The sequence below is a fragment of the Cibotium barometz genome, chromosome 10 (assembly GCF_041138505.1).
Source record: "Cibotium barometz isolate CiBa-2024 chromosome 10, ASM4113850v1, whole genome shotgun sequence".
NCBI classification, from domain to species: domain Eukaryota; kingdom Viridiplantae; phylum Streptophyta; class Polypodiopsida; order Cyatheales; family Cibotiaceae; genus Cibotium; species Cibotium barometz.
Window position 1 is genome coordinate 20,918,103 of NC_141055.1, and position 27,678 is coordinate 20,945,780.

Here is a 27,678-nt window from a genome sequence, read left to right on the forward strand (position 1 = left end):
AACCAAGAATAGATAAGATTGTCACTCACAAGAATAGTATGGTGCCCAGCCTAGATTCAACCTCTAGTTGGCTAATAATACAATACTCAAAATTTGTATATGGTCTTATTTAAATGCACTAGAGGTTATTAGAAAAAGAAATTAATCTTATAAGCATATTGAAATGGACCAAAATGTATAATGTGTGTTTAAACATGATTATAGCATAGATCACATGAAAATGTTAATATCTCACAAGGAAGGCTAGATGGCCTACTTGCTAATGAGCTTCCATACATGCCTTTATTTGCAAGTTTTTTCCCTCTCTTGTTTGATCCCTACTTTTGCTAATGAGCTTCCACACATGCCTTTATTTGGAAAAAAAAATGTATCCCTCTTGTTTGATCTTTTAAAAGTATTCCCTCTTGTTTGATCTTTTAAAAGTATTCCTATGCTTATTCATAAGTCAAAACATCTTGGGCCATACTAACAAATTGCACAATCACCAAGGCTTGAGGTATGCATGTGAAGGTAGTGCTTAGAAACCCCCCTTGCCCGCTCTCTCTCCTCATGCAAGTATGTATGTGCGAATGTGCTTATATGTGCATACACACAAGTTTCACTTGGTAGTATGTCCAAACTAAAAACTTTATTCTATTTTTTTTAGAGATTTATCTTGCTATAAATGATCAACATATATAAAGTCAATATTGATTTATTTCACCCTTATATTTCCACTATTATTAAAAAATAATCAATTTAATGTTGCTTCATTTGACTTAGTGTGAGTAGAATCAAAGCTTTTGTTATGCCTGAAAGTTGAAAGTTTACTATAGTTTTGTGGTCCCTAGTTTTTCAATAGAATTTTTATCTTGGGATGAGAATAATAATTCCTTTAGACATACTATTCTATTCTACCAAATGATTTCCTATATATTCAAGGCCATTCCCTAGACAAGGGACTCGATTATCTTATAAATTTCTTACCTACAAGGCTTCTCTTAGAAAATAAAGAAGTGATTACTCTGATCGTGATAATAAGCTATAGAGAAGCGAATAGAGTAGCTAAACATGGTTATAAGCTAGGAAAAACAATTAGGGTTTTGATTAAGAAGCTGCTACTTATCAAGATTATGGATGCCTGCATCATTGACAACTTATAGGAGAAGGTAATCAACTGTCAACGTGTGAAGGTAAAGGTAAGTGCGCTTGTCGCACTGAATGTGGTAGGTGGCAACAGGTCTCATTGCATTTTTTTGAATCAAGTGCATGTGAGAATTCTCACATCATTCGTGTGTGGGCTTTAACAAGAGCGATACGTTGTGGCCGAGGTGGCACTTCCTATCGGCAACAAGTAAAAGGTGATTGGCTACACCTCACATTTATTTTAGCCAAGGAACGGATCTAACTCAAGCCTTCTGTGTGGACTTTAACAACCGCAATACATTGTGGCCGATATAGTAAATAATTTTCTTTCATATAAATTTTTCCATGAGTTTCTAAAATATGTATGTTGACACTTCATATAAGAAATAACAATAAAAGATATACTTAGAAAGTGAAGGCATGCTAAAAACTATTGTTATAAACTTTACATTATAATGTTTTTTGAACATTGTTTTTCTCATGTGCTACTTTTGTATAAATTCATTTTCTATAATTGAAAAAATATTTTACATATATGAAAAATACAACTTTCTTACAGAATGATTCACTACAACAATCTCATTTCCTATATATAAAGAACTTCCTACGCAAAATATCCCATTTCTTAAATAGGATATATACATTCCACTCAATTATTTATTCACAGAAAAGGTCAAATTTCCTCCATAGCCCTGTGTAAGATTTGTAGGAAGTGGATTTTCCTACATAAAGAGGAGAAAATCGATTCATATAACTCGGTTATATAGGCAACGGACAAAATTTCCTTATGTGCAAGAAGTGCTAATTTGAGAAGACAGCCAGCCATGTTGATGTTATTAATTTCACCATCAAACTTCAGTTTTCTGGAGAGGAGCCAGTAGAACTAGATAATTATATCTTCGGGAAAGTAATTGAAGCTTTTTATTTCTCTGCTCGCCTGTGCTGTGCCTTCAAGAGGTCATTTCGCTACAAGAAAGTGGGGGAAGATTTAAGTTTAAACAACCCACTTCTCGAAATTTGTCCGTCCGTAAGACCAAAAGTAATCTGAAATTAGAATAAAAAAGCAATAATCAACTCGAAGGTCTTGGCCATCACTGCTGACTCTATTAGTACAAACTCATGTTTTTGACACCATATCATCACCGATGGTTCTCTTTACAATGAGGCAGAAAGCTGACAAATGCGGCAGAAAGCTGACAGGACCATAAGACACTATCGCCAACAAGCAGCTGTGGCTGTAATGGGCCTGAAACCGTCCTCTGTGTGAAAATCCCTTCAGGCGCAGCTTCTAGGGTTTCCAGGGGCCAGGGGGAGGGGGAGCATTGGGGTAGAGGGGTGGCACCGCAGAGAAGATGGTGTTGGGGTCTACGCCCTTGTCGTCACCGCCTGAGAGCGCAACGAGTGCCGCCACGAGGCAAGCATTGCCGGCTATGGTGGGCTCTGTGTAGTTGTAGTTGGAACGGACATCAGCAAACTTGTCATGGGAATTGGGGCCTGCCACCATGGCCCCAACCAGCACATGGGGGTTGGGAGACTTGGCATCCCTGTACTTGTAGGCAGTGGTGCAGCCCCTGGAGGATTTACCATGTGGGATAGAAGCCCCCCGGTGGTGCACGCGCGTTGGATAATGCTTCCCAAAACCCACCACATAGCTCATCTTTGCTGGGTTATTTCCCAATATGTAATCAATCTGCAAAAAACCCACCCGTCAATAACACAACACATATATGTAACTTCTTGACATGCTTGCTCGACGTGCTGCTACTGAGATGGGGGCTACATATCAAAAGTACGACATCAATCCCTTCACGTTTGAGACTAGGGTTCAGGGTCATACTTACTGCTCACACAGGGCTCGCATTTATACTAGCACACATGTATGTTGACAGTCTTCTCTCACCTGTGACCTTGCGAAATTGCGCAACGTTTGCTTGACCAGGAAATTCGGACCACAGTTCCAGCCAGGGACATCAGCAGCACTCAGGTAATCAGCGTAGATGGCTGCTAGGAAGGCAGCACTGGCTACATACTGCAGTGGTTGAGGGTTGCCGTAGTTAAACTGCATAAGCCCACCTGTGCAAAAAGAACAATGGCCAGTGATGCCTTAAAAATCAAATGCCAAAAACCCCAAAACATGTCAAAATATATATATATATACCTAGATAAATCTAGGAACATGCCCAAATTCATCTTTTAGGAACATGCATGTTATACACTCATGGTAGTCAGCCCACAAGACTATATAACTATCGACTCCATTATGCATAGTATGGACTAGATACTACAACATCCCCACTAACTCTGTATCAAGATATGCTCTCACACACGCACTCGACACACACATAAGAGCATAAATTCACACAAAGGCCTTCATACTGAGTTTCCGGAGATGCAAGGCAGTCTCAGCCATAATGAAGCCTAGCACTAAGGGAAGTAGCCAATAGAAAGAATTAGTACAGCAAATAAGTAGTTGATAGGGCAAATGCACCGCCAAAGATAGAAAGAATAAGCACAATATCAACTGGCCACAACTCGGACGAAAATTCACAATGTGGAATCTGCATGTCCGCTAATGTCAAAAAATATAAAATATATGTATACTTTCCCCAAAACATGTCTAGAAATACACGTATACTTTGCCCTGACCTTTGGTTACATTGAAAGCTTTGAACTGGGGCAAGTAGGAGCACATAATGATATTGGTCTCATTGTTGTACTGCCTGAGGACGTCCTCATAAGGGTAACCAGGATTCATCATCATTCTAAACCTTGTGAGCAAGACCTGCAATGCCAGAGCCTTAGAAACCCAGAGAAGCAGGAAAAAGCAGCAGCAACAACAGCGAAGATCTGCAATGACATTTCCTTACCTGGGCGCCGGCCAGCTTGTTATCCCAATCAAAAACACCATAGTACTTCCAGCCTCCGGAGGCCCCTGCGTGATTGGCGAGGGCCTGCGTGGTCACTAATTGCAGGTAGCTGGAATTACCCGTAGCATAATACATCCAGGCACCACCCCATATGAACTCATCCCAATACCCTGTTGTATTGTAGTAGGTCTCGGCATCAGGGATGGACTTGACATACCTGCCCCTCCTATCCCTAGAGAAAGCATACAACACTCTGGCTCCATTTACAAGCTTGAGGGAGTACGCTCGGTTGTCCTTGAACACGATGGACGCGGCTGCCAGCGCGGCAGCCATCTCAGCTGCCAGGTCAGAGCAGGAGCCACAACTGTATGCCTGGCGTGTATAGTCCATGTCCTCAGGTCTCTCCCAGCAGTAGTGATCATTGGAGGAGGTGTCACCGGGGGCTCCACCAGTCCCCACCTGTAACGAGCAAGGAGACATTGAAACACTCAAATTCACATGATTCAGTTACAGCTTGAGAGGATTAGGGCACACTAAGCATATTGAATTTTACCTGCCCCCAGAGGATATCTATGCTTGGTGCTGACGCGTTGAAGGTCTTGAGCATGTAGTCTGTTCCCCACTTGATGAGCTCCTTCACGTGGTCCAGCTCCCCAATAGCCTCATACTTGGCACTGTACTCTATCACACTCCAGCTCAGCACTGTCATCGTGAAGGCGCCCGGGAAACCAAACTTTATGTTGTCCCCCGCATCATAGTAGCCACCCTCCAAATCCACATTCTGTCCTGACCCGTCCTTCACAGCCGAGTTCCCACGCCATGAGATATTGTTGTGCTTTGGAAGCTTGCCAGCTGCATCAACAATGACGAGCAAATCCTCCCTTCCCTTAGAAATTTGAACTTATTGAGGCTTTATTTTGTAATATTACTACAAAGTGATACAACAAAGGATTTGAGAAAAAGAAAAAAAAACGCTACTCCCAAATCTGTTTATAAATTAGAAAACGAGTAGGTTTAAGCTTAATCTTATGGTACATGGGTTTTTCTTAATTAGTAAGGCTATGAAAACAAAAGCAACGCACTTCTAGCAAAACAAAAGCACTGCAAGAAAAAGCCCAACATAGCAATAAATAAAATCATGTGGATGTTCGTCTAGTGATGAAGCACATTTCTTTCCATTACAATGCCTTGCTCTTTCTGTAGGGGTGGGTCTCTTTCTAAGATAGGAAACTTCACTAAGCCTTAAGGTTAAACACTTGCCTTGCCCCACCAATTAATTAAACCGTAGAATAAAAAGGAACCATTATGTGTGATACGATATGGATAGCATAAATGCATGTAGCTACTTAAGCTTTCCCTTTGCTGAAAGCAAGGCTGAGAAACCTACCTTTCATAACAAGTTCGAAAACATTTTGACAATTGAAAATTGTTATATATGCAAACATAGTTGCATTTTGTACCGTACTCATCCGATGAGTACCTTCAATACTTTCCATACCACTCCATATGTACCGTACCTCATACGGACAAGGTCTTCGTACCGAATATGAGGTTCAATGTACAACACTTATTTGGCCCATTTTTTAATTACTTTAGTCAGTGGTCACTACTGAGTATGGATGCTAGATGTTTGTTATTTTACATACATACATACATACATACATACATACATACATACATACATATATATATATATATATATATATATATATAGAGTATAAAATGTGAACGTACTTAAAGTACTTATCTTGATGCGTACTTTACGTACTCGTACCGTACACGTACCATACCACACCGTACCTGAAGTACTCAACCACTATGTACGCAAATGAAAAGGTCATGTTATTTCCCAAACTTATCAAAATCTAAAGTGCAATCTTGATTTTCATCAATGTCTTACTCACAAAGCCTTAAATCATTAACTCCATCACCCATAGCATAGACTACTTGCTTGGTATTGTCACTGACATCATCAATGCCCATGCATAGGTCCAAATGCATACATAAATAAGACTCTTATGCTCACTCTACGAGTTAGCCAAGAGTTTTTCAATTATACATAAGAATAGGAACAAAGGACAATAGACTTGATAACATTACATGGACTAAATTTACAACTCTTGGCTATGAGTTTTTAGCAAGTAAGCTTAGGTACAAAATGTGTTAACTCCAAAGGGGTGTTGAGACGCCCCCCTTCTTAAAGTAGACCTCTTATGAGCTAGACTGCCAGCACAAACATGCATTTAGTTGCAGATCTTCCCTTGGTGACAAACTCGGCATTGCTCAGGCCTACTTGCAATCTCCATACATTGCTTCAGCAGACCGCTAGGTCCTAGACGCAACACAAAGTCCTCAATAAGCTCAGTGTCATGAGCAAGCACGATAACCTTGGACCCTAGGGACAACGTCTGTTGAAATTATTCACATTATTTGGAATTTATGAATTTATTTGATGGATATTTATTTTATGTACAAACGAGACTCTAACTTGTCACATATTTTGCACTTATATTGTGAATGTCACTGCACATCAATGACAGGATTAGTGTGCAGGATGTGCATGGATCCATTGGGCTTACTTCAATGGAAATCTATCGACACAATAGTGTGCATGGATTATTTATTCGACAGTTTACATCTCCATACTCTTGCAAACATGGAATTTTCTTGTTTCTGCCCCCTTAAAATGGTCGAACAAGAGAATGGGAGCCGAGGAAGGCATTAAGTGTAAGGCCAACAAGGTTGAGCCTTCCCTGTTGTGTTTTAATATCTCCCTTTCTCATAGCAATGCTTAAAAATCAAATAAACTTACATTCTCTTTTTCCTCCAACTCAGTTTCTCCCTCTCTCTTTTCAATGAAAATTGAAGACTACAACAATGTTTCCTAAGAATACATCAACCAATCAATTTCACATCTACTTTGTTACTCTTTAATTATGTAAACTTTAATCATGTTGTTTTTAAATCATAACAATTGATAGACACAAACCTTCACTTGTTTAAGTCACCCTCCATTACGACTAGAGCTCTCTTTGTGATAAAATTTTACAATATACCCAAACTATCATCTTACGAGTGGACCTCCCGACTCTATCCTTTAAGAGAGCCCACAACCTCCCTAGTTTATTTTGCTTCACTAGGCCCCACTATAAATCCATGCATGTAAGCCAACCAACCCCTCTACACTCCAACCCCACACCAAATGCATCAAAAGCTAAAAAATTAAGATACATCACATGAAGGTAACTATTTACTTATTCGTAAAAAATAGTAATACGCATATTATCATCTCAAGGTTCATTCACACTTCGAGTATATTATCATCTCAAGGTTCATTCACACTTTGGGCATACATATACCTAGATGAATCCAAGAACATGTCCAAATTCACCTTATAAGAAAGAGCAATTTATAACCTCATCATAGTCATCCACAAGACAATAAACCATCAACTCCATCATGCATAGTATGGACTAGATTCTGCGACATCTCCCCTAACATCATCAATGCCCGATAGTGGGTGTAGAACTTGGTATCAATTTATTCTCTTACACAAACACCCCACGCACGCGCACACACACACACACACACACATAAAAGCATACATTCATACAAAGGTCTATGTACCAAGTTTCAATCGGAGCTCTGAAAATGCAAGGTAGACTAAGGAGTCAGCCATAATGAAGCCTAGCACTCAGGGATCATAACAAATAGAAAGAATTATTATAACACTTTGAGCATACTTTCCTTACACTCAATTCAAACTTCAAGTGTGATAATTTGCGTGCTTGTACGTCTATAAAATAATGAATTAATATGTAGCATAGATTATGGCATAGAGCTCTAATTGCAAGGTCATAGGGTGTAGTTCTCGTGTTTTTATAAACCTTAAGTGAGGCCCTTGGTTGGATCAAAATATTTATGTTTCACTAATTAAGATCATGCCATCACATCAACATGATATATTCGCCCTCAAACTTTGTCTTTTTCATATAGGACACACATCAATTCACAACTTGACCCTCGTCTGTGACCCTTCTGACAGCTTCGTGAAGCTTAGTTCCCACCATTTACAATCCACTCACTTTTTAAAGTTATCTAAGGGTGTCCATTAGCATGTAGTCTTTTTGGTAAGTGATTACACTTACCCCAACCAATGGACACTCAATCATATTTTGCCCACTGACGGGTTCTCGACTTTCCTTGCACCCTATGGATAGAGCTTGGAGAGGAGCAACATTCGATTGATTAGAATGATATCTACTTGGGAAAAAAAAAGAGTAGTCTAAGGGACTATTTGCTACCATCTTGGGGGGGCCAACATTTTATGTTCACACGTCTGATCTGAAAGACTCGCTCACGTTGACACGTGAGAATCGATCTTTGCCCATTGCTTGGGCGCTCACATTGGCACGTGAGAATCGATCTTGCTCATGATCCATTGCTCGTGATCCTAGGGTTTATTGATAATAAACGTAAGGTTTGTACACTAGGATGGGAATGCAACGGACGGACGGGCGGGCGAGAAGGTGTAAAAAGTATTGAAGCCGTTGAGGGCAGGGTCCACGTGATTATGACGGAGCCAGAAAATGCTACCAACCCTCACTGAGTGAGTGCACCTACCAAAATGTGCCATCACATCATCGCGACAAAAACCCCCCTGGCCTCAACACCAATTCACGCCGCTATGATCACGGCGAATCTTTCAGCCGAGAATGGACCGCCTGTGATGCGACTGACCTTAGGGAACCCTTCGCCTAATAAGCAGTCTTAGCTAGATCCCCCTCCCTTAGAGAAAATAACGACCTGACAACAATGCGCCCCAATTCACACTCAAATTAAGATGAACTCGCAATTAGAGACGTTAAAACACCCACATAATCACCACGGCGACACAATCTGTCTAGATCCGACAGCACACACAGTCAGAAAACTTACACTTTTGCGCGTTGAAGAAGAGGAGAGCTTTGTGCAGAGCCTGCGTGTAGTTGTCCTCCGGTGGCGGCGCTGGATGGTGGCGAGGCACCGTCTTCACGATGAGTGTCACAAAGCCCGTGATGAAGAGAACGGCCACGATGCCCCCAACTATATAGCAGAAGAGTTTCCGGCTACATACCATGCAGCCCAGGTCTACGTACTTCTTCTTCTTCTTCTCGCTTGGACCCAGCAGCCAGCTCTGCTGGGTCTCCTCCAGTCTCTGCAGGGCCGCCCGGTCCATGTCCAGGTTCCGGCTCCGGTCATCGTCCGTCGCCGAGTCCATGGTCACGTCGAACGACCCACCCCATGTGTTATGGATATGCATGGTGAATGCGGACCAGCCGAAACTCCCAGATGTGAAGTGGGCTTCTAGTTAGACAGTAGCCAAAAGGAGGGTATGCACAGCATGACAGACACAGTGGGGCGCGCGCGCGCACACACATACAAAGAGAAAGATGAAGAGGTATGGAGATGTAGAAAATGTGTAGGAACTAAAGGCAGCGGGGGAGCGAGAGAGAGAGAGAGAGAGATGGGGAAACTGTGAAGTAACTAAAGGCGGAGAGAGAGAGAGAGAGGGGGTGGAGTGGTAGTGTTCTGAGCAAATCAGCACATAACTGTCTGTGTGTCCGTGAGTGAGAGAGAGAGAGACAGAGACAGAGACAGAGAGAGAGTGTGTGTGTGTGTGTGTGTAAGAGAGTGATAGAGAGAAGAAAGTGAGAAAGAGAGACAGAGAGAGACTAGAGGAACAAATACACGCTACCTAGTACGCTGCTGCGACTCGCAAAGTGAAGCACCTCACACTTCAGCTTTATGGAGGAGAGAAGACGCACAAATGGGACAAAGAGGGGTAGAAACATCTACAGTAGCCCGCCTCCCAAACAAAGAAAAAAGAAAGAAAAGGCATTAAAGAAAAACCTTTTGCTACACGCTTACGACAAACGAGATAGTGTCACTCTGTAAGGTGATGGATGTTGAAATGCTTGGAGGCTATGCAGTGTGCATGCATCGAGTGGCGGTGGCGCTGAGAGACAACAGTGCGCGCTAGCTAGCAAGCATATAAATTCAACCGAGGTGCAGTAACAAATAAAGCAGACGACAGCACTCAGGAGCGGTTACAGCTCCACACAAGGTGGTTTTCTCACCCTTCCTTTCTTGTCCACGTGCCCTCATTCAAAACCGCCAAAATTCCAAATCACATTTTCAATTTTTTTAGATTTTATAAAACCCTCGTTATCTTACTTTTAAAAAACCTTAACATTTGTTTTTGGGAAATATTTTTAAGAACCTTAACATTTAAACACTAATGAAGTAGTTCGAAAAACACTTCCAATGATAAAGCTTCTTCATATTTAATTAAGTTCTTTTTCTCTCTTTTTTGGAACAATAAGTATTTATATTTATATTAGGTAGGTGTAAAAAATGACCTTTTGTAAATTAATTAAGTTCTAATTAGAGATAATCTTGCACCACTTCCAGCTTACACAATGCACATGCTCTCCTCCGCCGACAACGTCTAAAAAGTTCAATACAAAAATGTTAATTGAACTTTTTTGAGATTTGTGCCTTGTAGACTAGTTTTAACTCATCAAGTGAATAAAAGACAAAGAGAGAGAGAGAGAGAGAGAGAGAGAGAGAGATTAGAATAATAAAAATTGTATCAAGGCTTTTTTTCCCCTTTGTTAAGCAATTAGAACATATCATAATAAGCTTGCATATTATAAAGACTAGTTGGGAACCACTTCTTTTGAGGCTTCCAAAATCAAATTCTACCCAAACCTCCTCCTACCCTTCCCGAACCTCTAAATTCTTGCCACGTGGCAGCTTTGTGAAACTCTTCCTTAAAATAATACAAAGAAGAGAAGAGAAGGAATCAATAGAGAGAAAGCGGAAAAGAGGTTTTTTTAAGGAAATTTCTCCTCGTAAGTGGAAAAGAGGTTTTTTAAAGAAAATTTCTCCTTGTAAGCGGAAAAAAGGTTTTTTAAGGAAATTTCTCCTTGTAAGCGTATGGCTAAGTATTTGTTCTTTGCAAAAAGGCAAGAGGCTAGCCCCATAGCAAGAGGTTTGTATGATCATGTTAAGGCATCTAAGTATGGTTTGTAGATATAGCTCATTCACAACTACCAAATTCACTAGGGTTGAAGGTTTTGGGTGCTCTGAAGCCTAAGATTAATAATTTCTTACAAAAGGCTCCCAACACCCTCAATAAAATTGAGAAATTTCATGAGAAAAAAATGTGTAGAGAGAGAGGGCTCCATATAATCCATCGTAATCTAGGTTAATCTCAATGGCCTCTCATAAGGCAACTTTTGACCTATCTCCTTCATTTCCCGAACTATTGGAGTATTGAGATAGCCAAACCTCCAAATCCTTTCTTGGCTAAAGTACTCATTCAACGTTGAAGTTTTGAAGGTGTAAGTACTTATCGGTTTAAAGAACTTTGTGAAAGGGGTGCAAACTCACATCATAAAGTTAGCAAATGTTGAGCTTTTATCAACACTAAGATTTTCTTATAAGTGTTTTATTTTTTATCTACATTACTAATAAGGCAATGGCCCAAAGACAAACAACTTGCACCTAGCTTTAGGCTAATGCATACCATTTTGCAAGGCTGGATCTTCTCTTTTTTGCCATTTAGCCTCCATTTGGCAAGGGCAGCCATGTGGCTATAAGTAGTGAGAATTTCACACCCCCACCCACACTCCATGTCAATATGCCACACCCCACCCACTATGCCATGTCTACAATGCAAACAACACCCCTCCCCTCCCCCCCCTCCCCCAAAAAAAAACCACCACCACCACAACTTACCATGCCCTCCCATTGGAAACCATGGCTAACGGAGCCACGTCCACTTCATCCCCACTACATAGGGAACCAAAAAAGCGCTCTCTAGATCTTCCTAATCCTTTCACTAAAATGACACTCACCATTATGGATGATTCATGCTCCCTAGACCCCGACATGCTCTGCTAAACACTTGACCAAAGATAACTTGAAACTACTCAATTACCATCTTGTTTCTAAGACACATGCCAAACACATAGCTATCCTTAATTGTGTTATCAAAAAAGCAAGAACATTTTGAGTGCAGTCAATGAGTTCACAAGTATTAATTGATTTGTGATTTATAATAGTATGTTGCTTCTATTTCCCATCTTTGCCTACCCTATTGACTTTAGAGAAGTAGAGATACAAAATTAAGGGAGACATTTACTTTCTACTAATATGAGTAAATACCCCAAAAAGAAAACAAAAATCTTATGTTTGAACTTTGAAGACACATTCTTAGGTTAGCCCCTCACTCTAACAAAAGACCATTGAAGTTGAAAGTTTTCAAAATCGTTGTCTTCTTACTAAGTAGAGACATGGACCCATCTTGTGTTGAAGGCCCCAGCCTACATTTGACACTGATACAACAACAACCATCCTTTTCTTTAATCCACAAACTTCACCTTTTTCTTGACGTAAGTCATGAAAAGATAGAAATATTATTTACTTTAGATGTCTTTATTTAGGCTCTCTAAATTTCATAAACAAGTGTCAATTCTTGTGTGGTGTTCTATAAGAGCATACAGTTTGTCATGTTACAACATGTGAACAAAAATCCCAAACACAGATGTGCTTTTAACTTACATCATTCTCTTTTTCATGTTTGACATATGAGTGTTTTACATGCTCATATTATCTTGGTTCCATAACCCTAATTTATAAGCACTTAGCAGTAAGGATGCATACCCTCACTCATTACATAGCATTCTATATCAAGGTTTGATTTTCCCATTAAAAATTGGCCTTTGTGTCCTTCTATTGTTAAAACTTTTCCATCATACCTTTCTATATTGAATGTGACTGCACAACCAAAGAAATCATTTATACTCTTGTTGACCACCACTTCGCTTGATCACATGGTCTTCAAAAGGTTCATACTATGTAAATCTTGATATTTTAGCGATTTCTTTATTTAACAACCTTGAAGATCTTAAATGGTCGTGGTTTCTATGTATAACCATCTTCCATTCATTTCTTTAAGATCTTGATCAATATGATGTCGTATACATGATAACATATTCTTATCTACTTCAACAACCAAAAAACCATCCTCCATTCATTTTTTATCAATATGATGTAGTATACATGATAACATATTCTTATTTACTTGAGCAACCAGAAAACCATCCTCCATTCATTTCTTTAAGATCTTGTTCAATATGATGTAGTATATATAATGACATATTCTTATTTACTTTCGCAATCATAAAACATTACTCGGACATCTATTATGTCTAATAAAAAATATTACAAAGAAGTCTCCTTATATAAATAAGAAGTTATGATAGGTTTGTTGCATAAGCTAGATGAGTCACACAAACATATGTTTAAACCACAAATGGATATCTTGAGAAACCTTCTTTTAACAAGCCACTTTTGCAAATCATAAGAAAAATGTCCAAGGTTTAGTATAGTGCATTTTGTACTCTTGGTTATAGGCATCCTCCATGTATGCTAATTATACACACCTTGTACCAACTTGGTCACATAGGCCATTCTAGCCCATATTTTCTCATTCTCATTTGAACTTATCAATTACATATTTTCTCCTAGCCTATTATATGAAAAGCTTCAAAACTTGTCATTCTTAGTTTGTCCTACATGTCTAATAATTGATTATCATATTTATTTAAAAAATGCACCCTCTCTTGATCAAGGTGTCCTATCAAGGTGTTATTTTAATCTCTTAATTTGCATATTACATACTCTTTTGTATTTCTTATATGGTTTTATAAGCTTCACCATGTCGACTTTTCTAATGCTTATAATACTTTACATATTAACCTTGTGGAAACACATGTGTTATCACCACTCTCCCCACTTGTTATTTATGGTCTCGACTTTATAAAGTGTGTAAAAACAAGGACTTACTTATTAACCATGGTTCTTGAAATTAGATTCCCATCAATGTATAGGATGTGATTATAATTTTTATTATGATTTTCATTAAAAGAGCTAAGTCAATGTGTAGAACTATGTGAAAATGAGCACATAAAGTTTTTTGTAGGCAATAAATAAATTATTGCCATTAGGCCTTTACCATGTGGAAAAAAGAGAGAGAGTAAGATATGGCTTAAATATTGTTAACCCACTTAACCAAGTGAAAAATGTTTAAATTTTTTAATGAAGGTAAGAATAAGCCTTGTAGCTAAACATGACAATCATATCACTATCTACATATTCGATTACCATATTTATTGATGTGTAAGGTATATATGTTATGAGAAAAATTAGGGCACTTAAAAGAGAATCAACTATGCGAGGGAGAGTTTTAAAAAATACCCTATAGCAAGTTATATATGTAAGCTATGAGAAAAATTAGGGCACTTGAAAGGGAATCAACTATGTGAGGGAGAGTTTTAAAAAATACCCTATAGCAAGGATATTGTGTAGAGCTAAGGATAGATTCACAAGGTGTGTAAAATAATGTAAATCCATGAGCAAGGTGAAATGTTTAAAATAAAGATAAAAATTTGTCAACATAAAGCTTCTTTTGAATAGTGTTCATAGCACCATATTGCGAGAGTAGGGAGATATGGTATATATTATTAATAGGAAGAAATTAACATAAGGACCTTAAATTTTGCTGACGTGTCCCTTTGTTAATCCCATTTGGATTAACACCATGATCCTCAATTGAGGACATTAATAAGTGTCATGTAAGGGCACTATAAAGGTTGTACATTATGAGACATTGGCCACCCAAGGCCTAGTTAGTAAGTTTTGGGCGTCCAAGTGTGAATAAGGGCCAATTGTATATAAGGTATTTTCTCATAATGAAAGGACACAATCTCTTTTGTGCTATTGAGAGATCTTCCCTTGTACTTGTGAGAGAGTGAGGAGTGAGAGCATTCTAGCATTGTGCCTCTTTCATGTTTGTGTGTTTATGCTTGTATGAGAGAGTGAGAGAGAGTGTGATTGGCCTATGTGATGGTGTGAGCAACTCCACGGTGACAGTGTGGAGGTGGAGCTTGGAGTTTGGAGCATACATGTGAGCTTGGAGGCTTCAAGAGACACGACTTCGAAGCATTGGTAAGTACCCCATGACGGTTGTGTTTCATTGCTCATCCATTAGGTGAATGTATAGAGTTCCTTCTTGGAGGTGTGGTCAAGCATAACATTTTTGGTGCCGCTGTTGGGGAGACACCTTTGTTTCTTCCATACTCTTTGAGTTTTAGTCCCATTACATAGTATTCATTGTTGCCTTTGCATTTTGGTAATGAATTGTGTGGAAAATGGAAGGATAAGGTGTGTGTGGTGGTTGAGAAAAAAATTATAGTTTTGATGCTCTAAATGTTGTGTGGACAGTAGTTTAGGAAAGGATTCATTGGTTACTCTTGATAAGTTTGATGTTAGCACCACAAAAAAAAACGCCAACGTGAAGAAGCAGGTTGTGTGTTGGTTTCTTCTTTTTTCAAAAATTCAACAAAATCAAAAACATAAGGGACCATTGATCGAGCCAGGAACTTGCATTTCATTCCCTAGCATTGGCACAATCTAATTTTCATCAATTGGATAAGTATTATGCACCCAAGACTACAAATTGCCGACGCGAAAAACTTCACGTAAAAGTGCATGTTGTTCACGGCGTGAACCATTTTCCTACAATTTCACGCCGCGAGTCGCTCACAAAATCAGCGCCGAGATTTTCGCCAAAAATCACGAGATTACATTCCAAAAATAGAAACCTTTATCCTGACACAATTCAGTGGATCATGTGAAAGTGCAGTAGGCTTTCATGACGTGAACCATTTTCGAAGTAGTTCACGACGTGAAACACTTTTTGTTTCATGAGAACTCAATCCTGTTGTTTTACGAGAAGACCCTCCTGAACAAAGCGATAGAACCAAGAATTGAATCAATTTGGGTTGGATACTATCTTATCAAATCATACATACATGCACTTAAGATCTGGAAACTCATCGGAGACGATCTTACGCGCCTGACAATAGTGCATCAAATCATCGAGGAACTTCCTATCAAAGAAGTGTGGGATCGGGATAGTCCGCAAGCACACACTTAAGTGTCTTGAAAAACATGACCACCACAGAAACCCGTAGTGAGGAATCCATAGAAGAAGGGCTGAGGGTTTGGGGAAGGTGACAAACCACACTCTCCAACCAAGTCCAGTGGGATCATTGATATAGCCCGGGGATTTTTTGGTCTTCAAACCAGTCATGATGAAGAAGCGCAATCTGCGACAAGCATGGGTCCGTCAACTAGCGCTGGACTCGATCCAAGACAAGAAGGGCCATTCCAAACGTTAAATTCTAGGCTGTCAAATATTGGCACCCCTCGAATTAAACGAGATATGGAAAGTGCAGTTAGGACGGGTTAAATATTCTTTCCCACCACCACCGAGGAAATGGAATTGAACTTCCAATGAAGTGAGGTGAAACGACAACTCCGAGAATTGAGCTTTAAGGAAACAAGAGCTTGATCGCGTAGGACAAGAGGTGAGAGAAAGGAGATAGATAATGTTAATCATCTCCAATCACGAGGAAAGGAATCTGAAATTGCTACAGGTAGAGTCGATGGAGATATTCCGAACCTGGAACCCATCAATGAGGAATCCAGAATGGAGGAAGGGCTTATAACCAGAGAAGAAGAGGGTAACATAGCCAACTTGGCTGTAGAAGTTGAGGATCGGCTATATACTCAGAAGGACATAGAGCTAATGATCAATCACCCTACATTCTTATAAGATATGGAGCTCTTAATTACACAAAGATGCACATAGGCTATTATTGGGCAATCCCACTAGGATACCACAACCGGATAAGTCCATGAACCTGAGATACCAAGAAGAGCCAATATGGGTAGGGGACGAGGTCTAGGAAGGGGGGGAGCAATTCCCCAGAGACCTAGAAACGATCCAGCCATGGACCTTAATGGAGCCACAAGGATAGATTTGTTAAATATTGCAGCTTCGATGGGTAGGGGGATGGTCAGGGAGTTAGGTTCTACTATAGAACCTCGACCTTCCCAGATGAAACCCCATATCATCTCAAAACTTGTCCAAAAATTCTCTGGGGATGGAGATCCTATCGAGCATGTAGAGATTTTTGAATCTACATGTGAAACCTGCGGACCAATCAGTGATGTGACCATGATACATGCTTTTTCGTTGACCTTAGACAGAAAAGCTCATTAGTGGTTTAGAACCCTTAAGCCTGAGGACAAGGTTAACTTCACTAGGTTAAAAAATGTTTTTGTGCCCAGCTTTGCACGTAGTGGTGACAAATGGAGCCATGTGGCCCAACTATATAACATCAAACAGGGTTAGAGACCATAAAATGCATGATTACTTGGTACTAGCCCAACCAGCTATCCTTGATGCATGCTGCAAATCGATAATCGAATACGAAGATAACATGTTGGAATTGCCACAACCTGAGAATGTTAGAACATCGACAGCAACCACGACTTCGCGTGTCTCGAGTCATCAAGAAATTGGAACTCGAAAAGGCAAACAAGTCGGACATATGAATGTGGATGAGCTCAGCAATGCCATATTGGAGAAATTAAAGGTAAGGGAAGGAAGAGAGATGTCGGGCCATGGGCATAGTCACCTTTATCCCCGCAGGGAATTGGTGTGGTGTTCCATGTGCAGACTAAACCATACCACCACTGAATGTCCAGACCATTGCTATATTGTGCGCATTGTGTCAAATTGGGCAATCATGACACATTATCGTGTAGATTTCCAAGGTTTCAAAATATAGCACAACTGCAACCAAATAGAGCCCCACTGGCCTTGCCAGCACCACCTGTGCAAACCACTGCCACTACTGTACAACCCAACCCTTCTTACTTACCTAGGGGGATGTTTTGGGTACAAGGCGCTTCGCCCTTGCCACCATCAATGTAAGATTCCTCCCTCCATCTTTTGAGGTGTGCAGGTGTAAGAACCTCCCCTTCTGATCTTATAATTATTCCCCTCTCTGAAATAAAAGAAAGATCCTGTTTTATCCTGTTTTGGCCTGGAGAGAGAAAATGTCTAGAGGGAGGTAATTCAAAATTGAGATATTTTTTGATATAATCCTCCTGGTGTCTAAAATGGTTTTCCCTGAAACATAAATTCAAAAAGAACTTTCCAATGTGCAATTGAAATTAATTGAAAATAGGTATAAAAGCACCTTAGCCTAAGGGTCCAGATTTTCAGAAATTTTTGGATTATGGTCCAATTAAGGTTCCTATGGACCAATAAGATTAATCCAAATGTAGGGAGGAGATAAATTGAAGAATAAAAAAAAAACCCCCAAAAATGAGTAAATGCTCACATAAGATGAAGAGTTGACTGAGTACAAGGTTTATTAGTAAAAAACTATGAATATTACTTTAAAAAAATGAGATATTTTGGGTATAATGATATATTTTTGACACCTTGGTAAGGAGAAGGGGGCTCTTCAAGGAGGTGCCTATTTCACATGTGTGGAGGAGTTTTAAACTCAAAAATAATAAGATTTTTATCTCTCCTCTCTCCTATTTCAAAACTAGATGCTGAACTGACGCAAAAATGGTCAAAAATTGACCAAACTAATCTGAAAAAATCTAGAATCAGCTTTCTTGGTTAGAGGCTCACTTTTTCCTATAAATAGAAGCCTCCCCCTTTGTAAAAGCTTAATGGTGTTTATGCACTGTTACTCTGCTCCTGTCCTGATGAACCATTTATATTGAATTTTTTAATAATTCAATTGTTTTTGGCCTAATCCTCTCCAAAGTGAATTGGTGGCCACTCTTGCTTCAAACAAGAGTAGAACCCTCAATCCCTCAAGCCAAAGGAAAGCTTATAAGCTCTATGTAAGTTAATTTTCTTACTTGTTTAATTTTAAATCTATGGTTTTCTTGATTTTCATGTTTTACAGTTGATTGAATTAAATTCAAATGCTATGCCTTTGAGGAAAAGGCCACCCCCTTCTCTTCTTTACATTCCAGCCTTTCTTAATCCTAGAAAGATTAACTAAGGGATTAATTAAACTCTTCTTATTGTTTACTCTCTTGAATTTTAGAAAATTGTGTAGATTAGAGTTCTATGAATCTAATTTGGTTTAATTTAAGTTAAAATAGAATGATAAAAAATGAGAAATGGTCAGCCATACAAAGGAGGTTATGGCAAAATTTTTCATAATTTTATGGAAAAGAAAGTTTGTTTTTATGTTATTCATCACAAAGAGTGATTCCCACCATATTTTGCATCTAAAAGAAATATTCTGATTACTCCATGTACATATTCACCTATGAATATGCATGGATATCACTGATATTAATCATTAAAATTGATTGTTATGTATAGAAAGATGCATAAAGGATTTATTTTTATTTCAAAAGTGTTATTCTCATTAAAATTGATTTTTATGCATTATAGAAAGATGCATGAAGGATTTATTTTTTATTTCAAAAGTGTTATTCTCATTAAAATTGATTTTTATGCATAGAAAGATGCATAAAGGATTTATTTTTATTTCAAAAGTGTTATTCTCATTAAAATTAATTCTTTTTGCATAGAAAGATGCATAAAGGATTTATTTTTATTTCAAAAGTGTTACTCATTAAAGTTGATTTTTATGCATAAATAGATGCATAAAGAATCTTTATATCAAATTTATAATTCTCTTAAATTCTATGTTTAAATTCTATGAATAAATATGATGAGATGTGATGTGAATCAGATAGATGTGAATGAATGGATGGATGGGATGTGATGTGATGTGAATAGATGTAATGAGATGTGATGTGAATCAGATAGATGTGAATGAATGGATGGATGGATGGATGTAATGTGAATAGAGGTGATGAGATGTGAGGTGAATAGATGTGATGTGAATCGGATAGATGTGAATGAATAGATGAGATGTGAGGTGAATAGATGTGATGAGATGTGATGTGAATCACATAGATGTGAATGAATGGATGAGATGAGATGTGAATGAATGGATGAGATGTGATGTGATGTCATGTGAGTCAGGATGTAAATGAATGATATGGGATATGAGTGGATGATATGTGATGAGAATGGATATGGATGTATGTGAAAGAATGGATGTGAATGTGTATGTAAAGAATGGATGTGAATGTCTATGTGAAGAATGGATGTGAATGTGTATGTGAAGAGGATGTGGGAACTCTTTTCCCTGGTACCCGAGACAAAACCTAACCAAATTCTTAAATGAATCCTATCACTATAGTGGTTGGGCGATTGGCTAACCGATGGGACTGGATAGGATTGGGACTGATGGATCCCTAAAATGAGACTCAATTCTATTATGGTACAATAGATGAAGTAAATCCCGGATAAAAATTGTTCTATGGAAAAGAATCAACGGTTGTGCCTCTCAATGAGGAAAAAAGCGTTGGTCTCTATGATCCAAGTGTAATCTTTTCCTTGATCTAACTGTGGGACTTACGAGTTCGGTCAGATCCGTTCAGTTAGTTAAGGCTTTTGACTACGTTAGAGTAAAATTATCCTGGAGGAATCGCCCGTGCTTTCTGGGCGAGGGAAGTTTTTTTCGGTTTGGTTTTAGAAGAACCAATGGATTAGTCTCTTGTCTGGATATCCGTGGGCGAGGCCCTGAGTGAGGGACCCTGCCTCACGCAAGAAGTGCTACTTCCGCTCCCTGAATTCGTTGCGCGGTGGAGACAGGGATCTTTCTACCGGTTCTATTGCCATAACCACCATAGGCCAAGATCAATCAAGTAGTGATTGAAGAGCCATCATAAGATATTGAACTGGCGTAAAAACTAGAATTTAGTGGGGAATAGGTCATGTTAGATTAATATGTCCTACAAAGTTACAAGCTAGTACCTGTGTTTCAAACCATGGTACAGTGGAAGGGCAAGGAAATCAACTCAAATCTAAGAAGAGGACCTTTACAATGTATGGCAGTGGTGGGCCACATCGAGTAGCCGAATGCCCAAATGAGAATATGACTCACACACCAGCCACAAGTGGTGACCATACCCAATGACATGCCAGTGCTCACTTGCACTAAGTGGTTAAGATACCAATTAACCAACTGGGACGCTACTATGAGAGTGACGACACGAATGATACCATTCCGATTCATCATAATGGATACCAAGCGTTGGCCATCTTGGATGATGGTGGGACAGGTGTCAGCATCATTACCAAACATTGCTGGGAAAATTGGGGGAAGCCGGATCTAAAACGAGCAGATCTAATCGTTAAGATGGCTAATGGAACAATTTCGAGACACATTGGGCTCTTGGAAAATGTGAAGTTCAGACTCTTTACATTTCAATATCGTCATACATTTGTGGTTATGGACTTCCTACACCAACCTGATACATATGACATAATATTGGGTGACCTTTCATGAGGGAATCCAAATTGGTGCATGATTGGGCTTTGGATCATGTATATGTACGCAGGGACTCACAAACATTGAAGATTGATCTAAGAGCATGGAAGGCACACCCCATGGAAGGGCAATTGTTCGGTAACGACTCGGTCATACAACGGAGCGAACCACATCCCTACAGATATGCCAGCCCATAGAGGGGGAAACCAAGGATGAGGAGGATACGGAGATGTATGCATCACTACCTCCCCCAGATTTCTGTGAGAATTGGATGCATGTGTTGGCCACAATTGATTATGATGCAACTTAAAGGAACCCAATATTTTGAATCTGGAAACATCCCTACGACTTCTATCTACATGGTTGATTGGCAAACCATGGATGGGGAGTCAGTGGAGGAGACATCAAGTCTAGAAGGTACCGTGGTGCAAATTTGAACCAGTAGTCAGCGTATCAAGGCGATGGGCGGAGACAAAAACGGTACCTAGCCCGACAAAACACATTACTGCGAAGCAAACCAATGGATGCCCAATGGTTGAGATACCTTGAGGCTACAAGGGTACATGATGAATTCACCAAGGATTGGGGCAAAGAGTTGAGTAAAATATCATTGGAAGGGAGGAATCTAGAGAAAATCACCCTTATGGAAATCGATACACCCAAACTTACAAAAACAGGACGCCGAAAATGCAACAAAGCCTTGGTAGAGGCAAAACGTGAGGCCAAGAAAATCATGGAAAAAACCAAAAAAGACAATGAGGACAAAACAGATGTACTCTCAGTGTGCTGCCTGACCATTTCAAGAACTATACAATTGATGTGATCGAAGAGTGGTTCGGTTAATAGCCACTAGGGTAAAAGAGGAAGGGTTGTTGACATCATACGATGGCTCAGCAGAAGTCAAGGAGGTTAATATTACGGATTCAGGGGAAGAAGCAAGGCCCGTATATATTGCCAAGGATTTGACCTCTACAAAGGAAGTAGAGCTTATTGCTCTTCTCAAGGAATGCAAGGATTGTTTCCCTTGGAACTATAAGAAAATGAAAGGGGTACCGCTTGAGGTGGTACAACATACGATTCCAATTATGGAAGGATCACTGCCAGGCAGAAACCATACCAAATGAATGCAAAGTATACAGCAATTGTAAAGGAGGAAATTGATAAACTCATTGCTGCTGACTTTATCTATGAGATCGAACATACGGATTGGTTATCACCCATTGTGATAGTACCTAAAAAGGATGGAAAATTGAGAGTATGTGTCGATCTTAAGTAAGTAAATGCAGCCACTCGAAAGGACCATTACCCATTACCGTATACCAAACGTCCTGGAAAGAGTGGCTGGAAGGGAAGCGTACAGCTTCTTGGATGGGATTTTGGGGTACAATTAGGTGTCCATAGCACCAAAAGACCAACATAAGACTACCTTCAATACCATGTGGGGAATAGTCGGTTATAAGGTCATGCCGTTCGGTCTTACAAATGCCCCAGCAACCTTTCAAAGATTGATGTGTACAGCTTTTAAGGACTACTTGCAAAAGTGGTTGGAAGTGTTTATTGATGATCTATGTGCACATTCTCGATGGGAAGATCATTTGAACTGTTTGAGGGGAAGGTGTTTGAATGTTCCCGATATTATATCGGATATCACTAAACCCTTTGAAGTGCAAGTTCTAGGTCAAGCATGGTGTGATACTAAGACACATAGTCTCAAAAAATGGCATATCCACTGATGATAGCAAGGTCAAGTTGATCTTGAAACTACCACCGCCCACCAACTACAAAGGTGTGCAAAGGTTTATGGGTCATGTGGGTTATTATCGACGCTTCATCATATTTTATGCGGAGATAACTAGACCCTTGTTGTCACGTAGGCTGTAACGCCTGACCGACGGCAGACCGGATGGCCATATCCGGGGTTCAGTGGGAGAGGACACCCATGCGGAGTCATGGGCGGCCAAGCTAGTGTGGACGGCAGGCCACACACTATATAGCGTGGGGGATGAGGGGAAATCCTCATTCTTCCTCTATGGCTAGGTGGTGAGCCAGAGACCGTCCCCTCTTGTGGTAATGCCCGTTGCGATGTTACGGATATCTAACACTAATGTCACGTAGGCTGTAATGCCTGTGAGACCGACGGCAGACCGGATGGCCATATCCGGGGTTCAGTGGGAGAGGACACCCATGCGGAGTCATGGGCGGCCAGGTTAGTGTGGACGGCAGGCCACACACTATATAGCCTGGGGGATGAGGGGCAATCCTCATTCTTCCTCTATGGCTGGGTGGTGAGCCAGAGACCGTCCCCTCTTGTGGTAACGCCCGTAGCGGCATTACGGATATCTAACACTGGTATCAGAGCTCTCTCTCTCTCTCTCTCTCTCTCTCTCTCTCTCTCTCTCTCTCTCTCTCTCTCTCTCTCTCCCCGTCACACACAACAATACGAATTGCAGGTAAGAGCTCGTTTTTTTTCTCTGCGTTGAAGCTTGTGTGCGAAATAAATTTTCATTTGATAATGGTGAAGCTTGTCTGTGAAAAATCGTTGAAGCTTGTCTGGAACGAAAAGCGTTTCATTGTGAACTTGTTGTGGGGGGGGCGACACCAGCCCCACGACTGCTGGAGTAGACCACGTTTGAGTGGGTGGGGGCGAAGACCACATTTGAAGGGGGGGGCGAAGACCAGCCCAAATGGCCAGCCCAGGCGACGGCCAGGCAGGCGGCCAAGCAGGTGGCCAGCCTTAGGCGGCCGGTCGAGGCGGCCAGCCTAGAGGGCGGCCATGCCATCGGGCGGCCAGTCGAGCGGCCAGCCCAGGCGGCAGCCACATTGTGGACACTCCCCACCACGGGCGGGCGGCCACGCCCGAAGCGGCGAGGGCCTGCCTGGCTCATTATTTTTTTTAACAAAAAAAAAACAACAATACATCCCACGAAACAAACCCAACACGGCCGTCGCGCTGTGTGGCCGTAATGCCCGTTTTCCACGAAAGAGACCCACCGCACACGGCCGTAGCACCGCGTGCTAAGAGAGAGACAGCTCCCATGGCCGTAGTGTCGAGTCCTTTGAGAGAGAGCCGTTCTATGTCCGTTGTGCCTAGTGAACACTTCTATGGCCGTAGCGCCTAGAGGAAATTTCATCCAGCACGTGTGCACTACACGTGTGCACCTAGAGGAGAAAACATAGGGCCGTAGCGCCTGGAAATTCCTAGGCCGTAGTGCCTAGAGCAAGTGGTCGAAGGCCATTGTGCCTTGTAAATTGTTTGCAAAACAAAAGCCGTCTCCTCGACCGTAGCGTCGAGTAACTAAACTTGTACAAACACGTTTTTACCTTGTTTTTTCAAATGTGTTTGTTTTTCAGTTTACTGCTTGCTTGTGCCGTCGACCTTCGTGGATCGTTGCATCGCGGATGTTTTTTCGACGGGGACGAGAGTCTTGTTGTTTACATTGCAAGTAAATAAAAATGTCTACCCGTCCCAATGTGTCCCCACCCACTAGTCCGGTAGGTTTTTCAGGACTTCTCTCCTCGGTCGTGGGCCTTACCTCGACCGAGTTGGCTGGCCGTAGACGCCAGGCCATCTCCCGTTCGGAGGGGTGCTCTCCGGGCACGTCTCGTGACCCGCAAGCGCCTTCCACATCTCGTGACCCTACCCTTGTCCTTGGCATGCCCGTAGAGGCCGCCGACCTGGCTGACCCCGCTCTGGCCGATGAGCTGGATTATATGGACACTGACGTCGCCGAGGGGGACGATGACCTCTTGGCAGACCATGATTTTGACCAGTACCTTACTGACCCTGCCGACATCCTCACGGAGACGGAGCGCTCTAATGGGATGTTTAGATATGTTAACACGCAATTGACGACCTTACAGAGGGTCCAGGATAACGTTGTCACGATGCTGCAGGGCACACGCCTAGACGTGTTGTCCACTATTTTGACATCTTCTCCTCTTCCTCGTGATAGACGCCTGCCTATGACACGCGTCAACGCAGCCTCACTCGTGGTCCGGGAGGATAGGCTGCAGTGCCTGCGAGGTCGCCTGTAGAGGCAGCCTCGGTGTTACTTAAAGATTTTAAGTTGCCTAGTTTTGGCGGCGAGGAACGAGAGCGTAACAAGGATTCTGTTAATTTGTTCTTAGCGAAATGGTCGGACTTCATGAGCTGCGTAAGCAGCCTAGTCATGTGCAGCCCGTAGAGGCTAGTTTCTTATTGTATGGCAAGGCATACAAGTGGTGGATGAGTCTTACCACTTGGGCAGCTTTCGAAACAATGTTTCAAAAGGAGTTTTTGCTAGGCAAGGAAGAAGAAAGAAGTTGGGATGCGTGGGACAAGTGTTCGATAGAACACAAGACCCTCACCCAGTACGTCTCTGACTACAGAGAGCTCATACTCAAGTTGAAGAGAATCGATGCATTCCAAACATTGAGGGGCTTCAAACGAGGCCTAACAAATAATTATCTTGAGTATGTAGAGCCCTTGCAGCCTAAGGACCTCTCTCAGGCCATCAAGTATGCGCAAATCTATGATGACATTAAGCATCGTGGTGCGCGAGATGGGGTAGGGAGATCAGTGGATAAAGGAAAAAAAGGGGGTCGGGGTTTAAAAGAAAGGGTGTCCGTAGTGAAAAATCAGGGAAGAGGACAGAGGGGAGTCAGGGGGTCGTTGGTCTTTTAAAAAAAAAACCAAGACCCTTCAAGAAAAAACAAAGTTCTGAAACCCACAAAAAGGAGCAATACTTGCAAGCACAAAAGGAAAATCGTTGCTTCAACTGCAATGAAGTGGGGCACAACAAGGCTGATTGCCCAAAGTTAAAAGAAAGCACTAGTAAGAGTGATGGTAAATCCTCTAGGCAGTTGCACACAGTGCAGACGCTCCCTCTCAGTGCGTGGCGGAGAGTTCAGAGAGGTTACGGTGAGTCATTGTGACGAGCGTCACGCTTGTTCAGTGACACCAGCTATGTGGCAACCTAGTGTTGGTCCGCATGACATGGTGCGCATGTATGGCACCATAGGTGGCCGTAGAGTCACTGTCTTTATAGACGATGGGGCTAGCCATAACTTTTTGAACTATTCATTGGTCAAGAAGTTGAAATTAAAAGAGACCGCAAGTGATCATGAGTATACCGTTGGTTTGGCCAATGGTTATGATAAAAAGGTATGGAATACCGTGGTCTTGGGAGTCCCTTTGATCATGCAGGACTATGAGGTCGTGCTTGACTTCCAGGTCATGCATTTAACTAGAGCAGATGATTACTTAGGCAGGGAGTGGCTGTATAGCCTCGGTCCTAGCCTAGTTCGGAGTTATTTACACAACACATTACAGTTTGAGTCTGGGGGTAATATCATCACCCTACAGGGAGACCGTAGTGTCCCCTTTTCACCACTTATAGCATCGCTCGAGTTATGCCATGCAGTCCGCACAGCGGCCAGGTAGCACAAGTATATGCTTGTTACCCTCTAGTAAATTCTGTTTCCGTAGCTGAAACTAAAAGTAATGTTTGCGTAGACAAACATGGAAAACAAAGCCTTGGAAGAGACCCACTATTTTCTGAAAACCCTATTTGGCATGCATGTGATGATGAAACAACAAAGTCCAAGGCAAAATAGACTCTAAAAACAAAGTACGTAGATGCTTTGAAAAGTTTATTGCAGGAATTTCAAGATCTTTCCTACAGAGCTTCCAGATGGTTTACCACCATCAAGGGAAGTAGACCATGGCATCGAAGTTATGCCTTGATCCAAACCAATAAGCAAGCCTGCTTATAGGTTGAGCCACTCCGAGGCACAGGAGGTGGAAAAATAGTTGACCGAATACTTAGAGAAAGGGTTTATTCGCCCTAGTTTGAGTCCTTGGGCATCATCGATTCTTCTGGTAAAGAAGAAAGACGGTTCTATGTGCATGTGCATAGATTATCGGGCGCTTAATCAAGTCACGATTAAGAATAAGTACCCTATGCCACGTATGAACGAGTTGTTTAATCAACTCTATGGGTCGAAATATTTCTCTAAGATAGACCTGAGATCTGGGTATCATCAGGTTAGAATTAAGGTCGAGGATGTTGCGAAGACAGCATTTAGGACACGATTCGGTCACTTTGAGTTTTTGGTTATGCCGTTTAGGCTAACCAATGCTCCAGCGACTGTTATGACGCTGATGGACAGTGTTTTACGTCCATACTTAGGAAAATTCGTAGTAGTTTTTCTAGATGATATTCTTGTGTACAGCAAAACGCGTAAAGAACACTTGGCACATTTGCAATTAGTGTTCCAGTTATTGCGACAACACAAGCTATTTGCGAAGGAGAGCAAATGTGAATTTTTTGAAAGAGAAATTCACTATTTGGACCACA

At 41.1% G+C, this 27,678-nt stretch overlaps 1 protein-coding gene across 1 annotated transcript; it reads right to left on the reverse strand.

Moving 5' to 3' along the window:
* Positions 1–2,023: 2,023 nt before the first annotated feature.
* GH9A1 (glycosyl hydrolase 9A1) lies at positions 2,024–9,845 on the reverse strand. The gene is made up of 6 exons (XM_086803785.1): positions 8,931–9,845; positions 4,546–4,844; positions 3,993–4,451; positions 3,772–3,907; positions 3,026–3,198; positions 2,024–2,815 (listed from the first exon to the last, which is right to left on the reverse strand). The coding sequence occupies exons 1-6, from the start codon at positions 9,292–9,294 to the stop codon at positions 2,414–2,416; spliced, it is 1,833 nt and encodes a 610-aa protein (XP_086659911.1). The 5' UTR covers positions 9,295–9,845; the 3' UTR covers positions 2,024–2,413.
* Positions 9,846–27,678: the final 17,833 nt, after the last annotated feature.

What these genes read in the sequence shown, in the direction of transcription:
- GH9A1 (XM_086803785.1), bottom strand. Translation starts at nt 9,294, where the DNA reads ATGCATATCCATAACACATGGGGTGGGTCGTTCGACGTGACCATGGAC. An exon ending in TAGATATCCTCTGGGGGCAG is followed by an intron (nt 4,452 to 4,545) that starts GTAAAATTCAAT and finishes TGCTCGTTACAG; the next exon opens with GTGGGGACTGGTGGAGCCCC. An exon ending in ACAAGCTGGCCGGCGCCCAG is followed by an intron (nt 3,908 to 3,992) that starts GTAAGGAAATGT and finishes CTGGCATTGCAG; the next exon opens with GTCTTGCTCACAAGGTTTAG.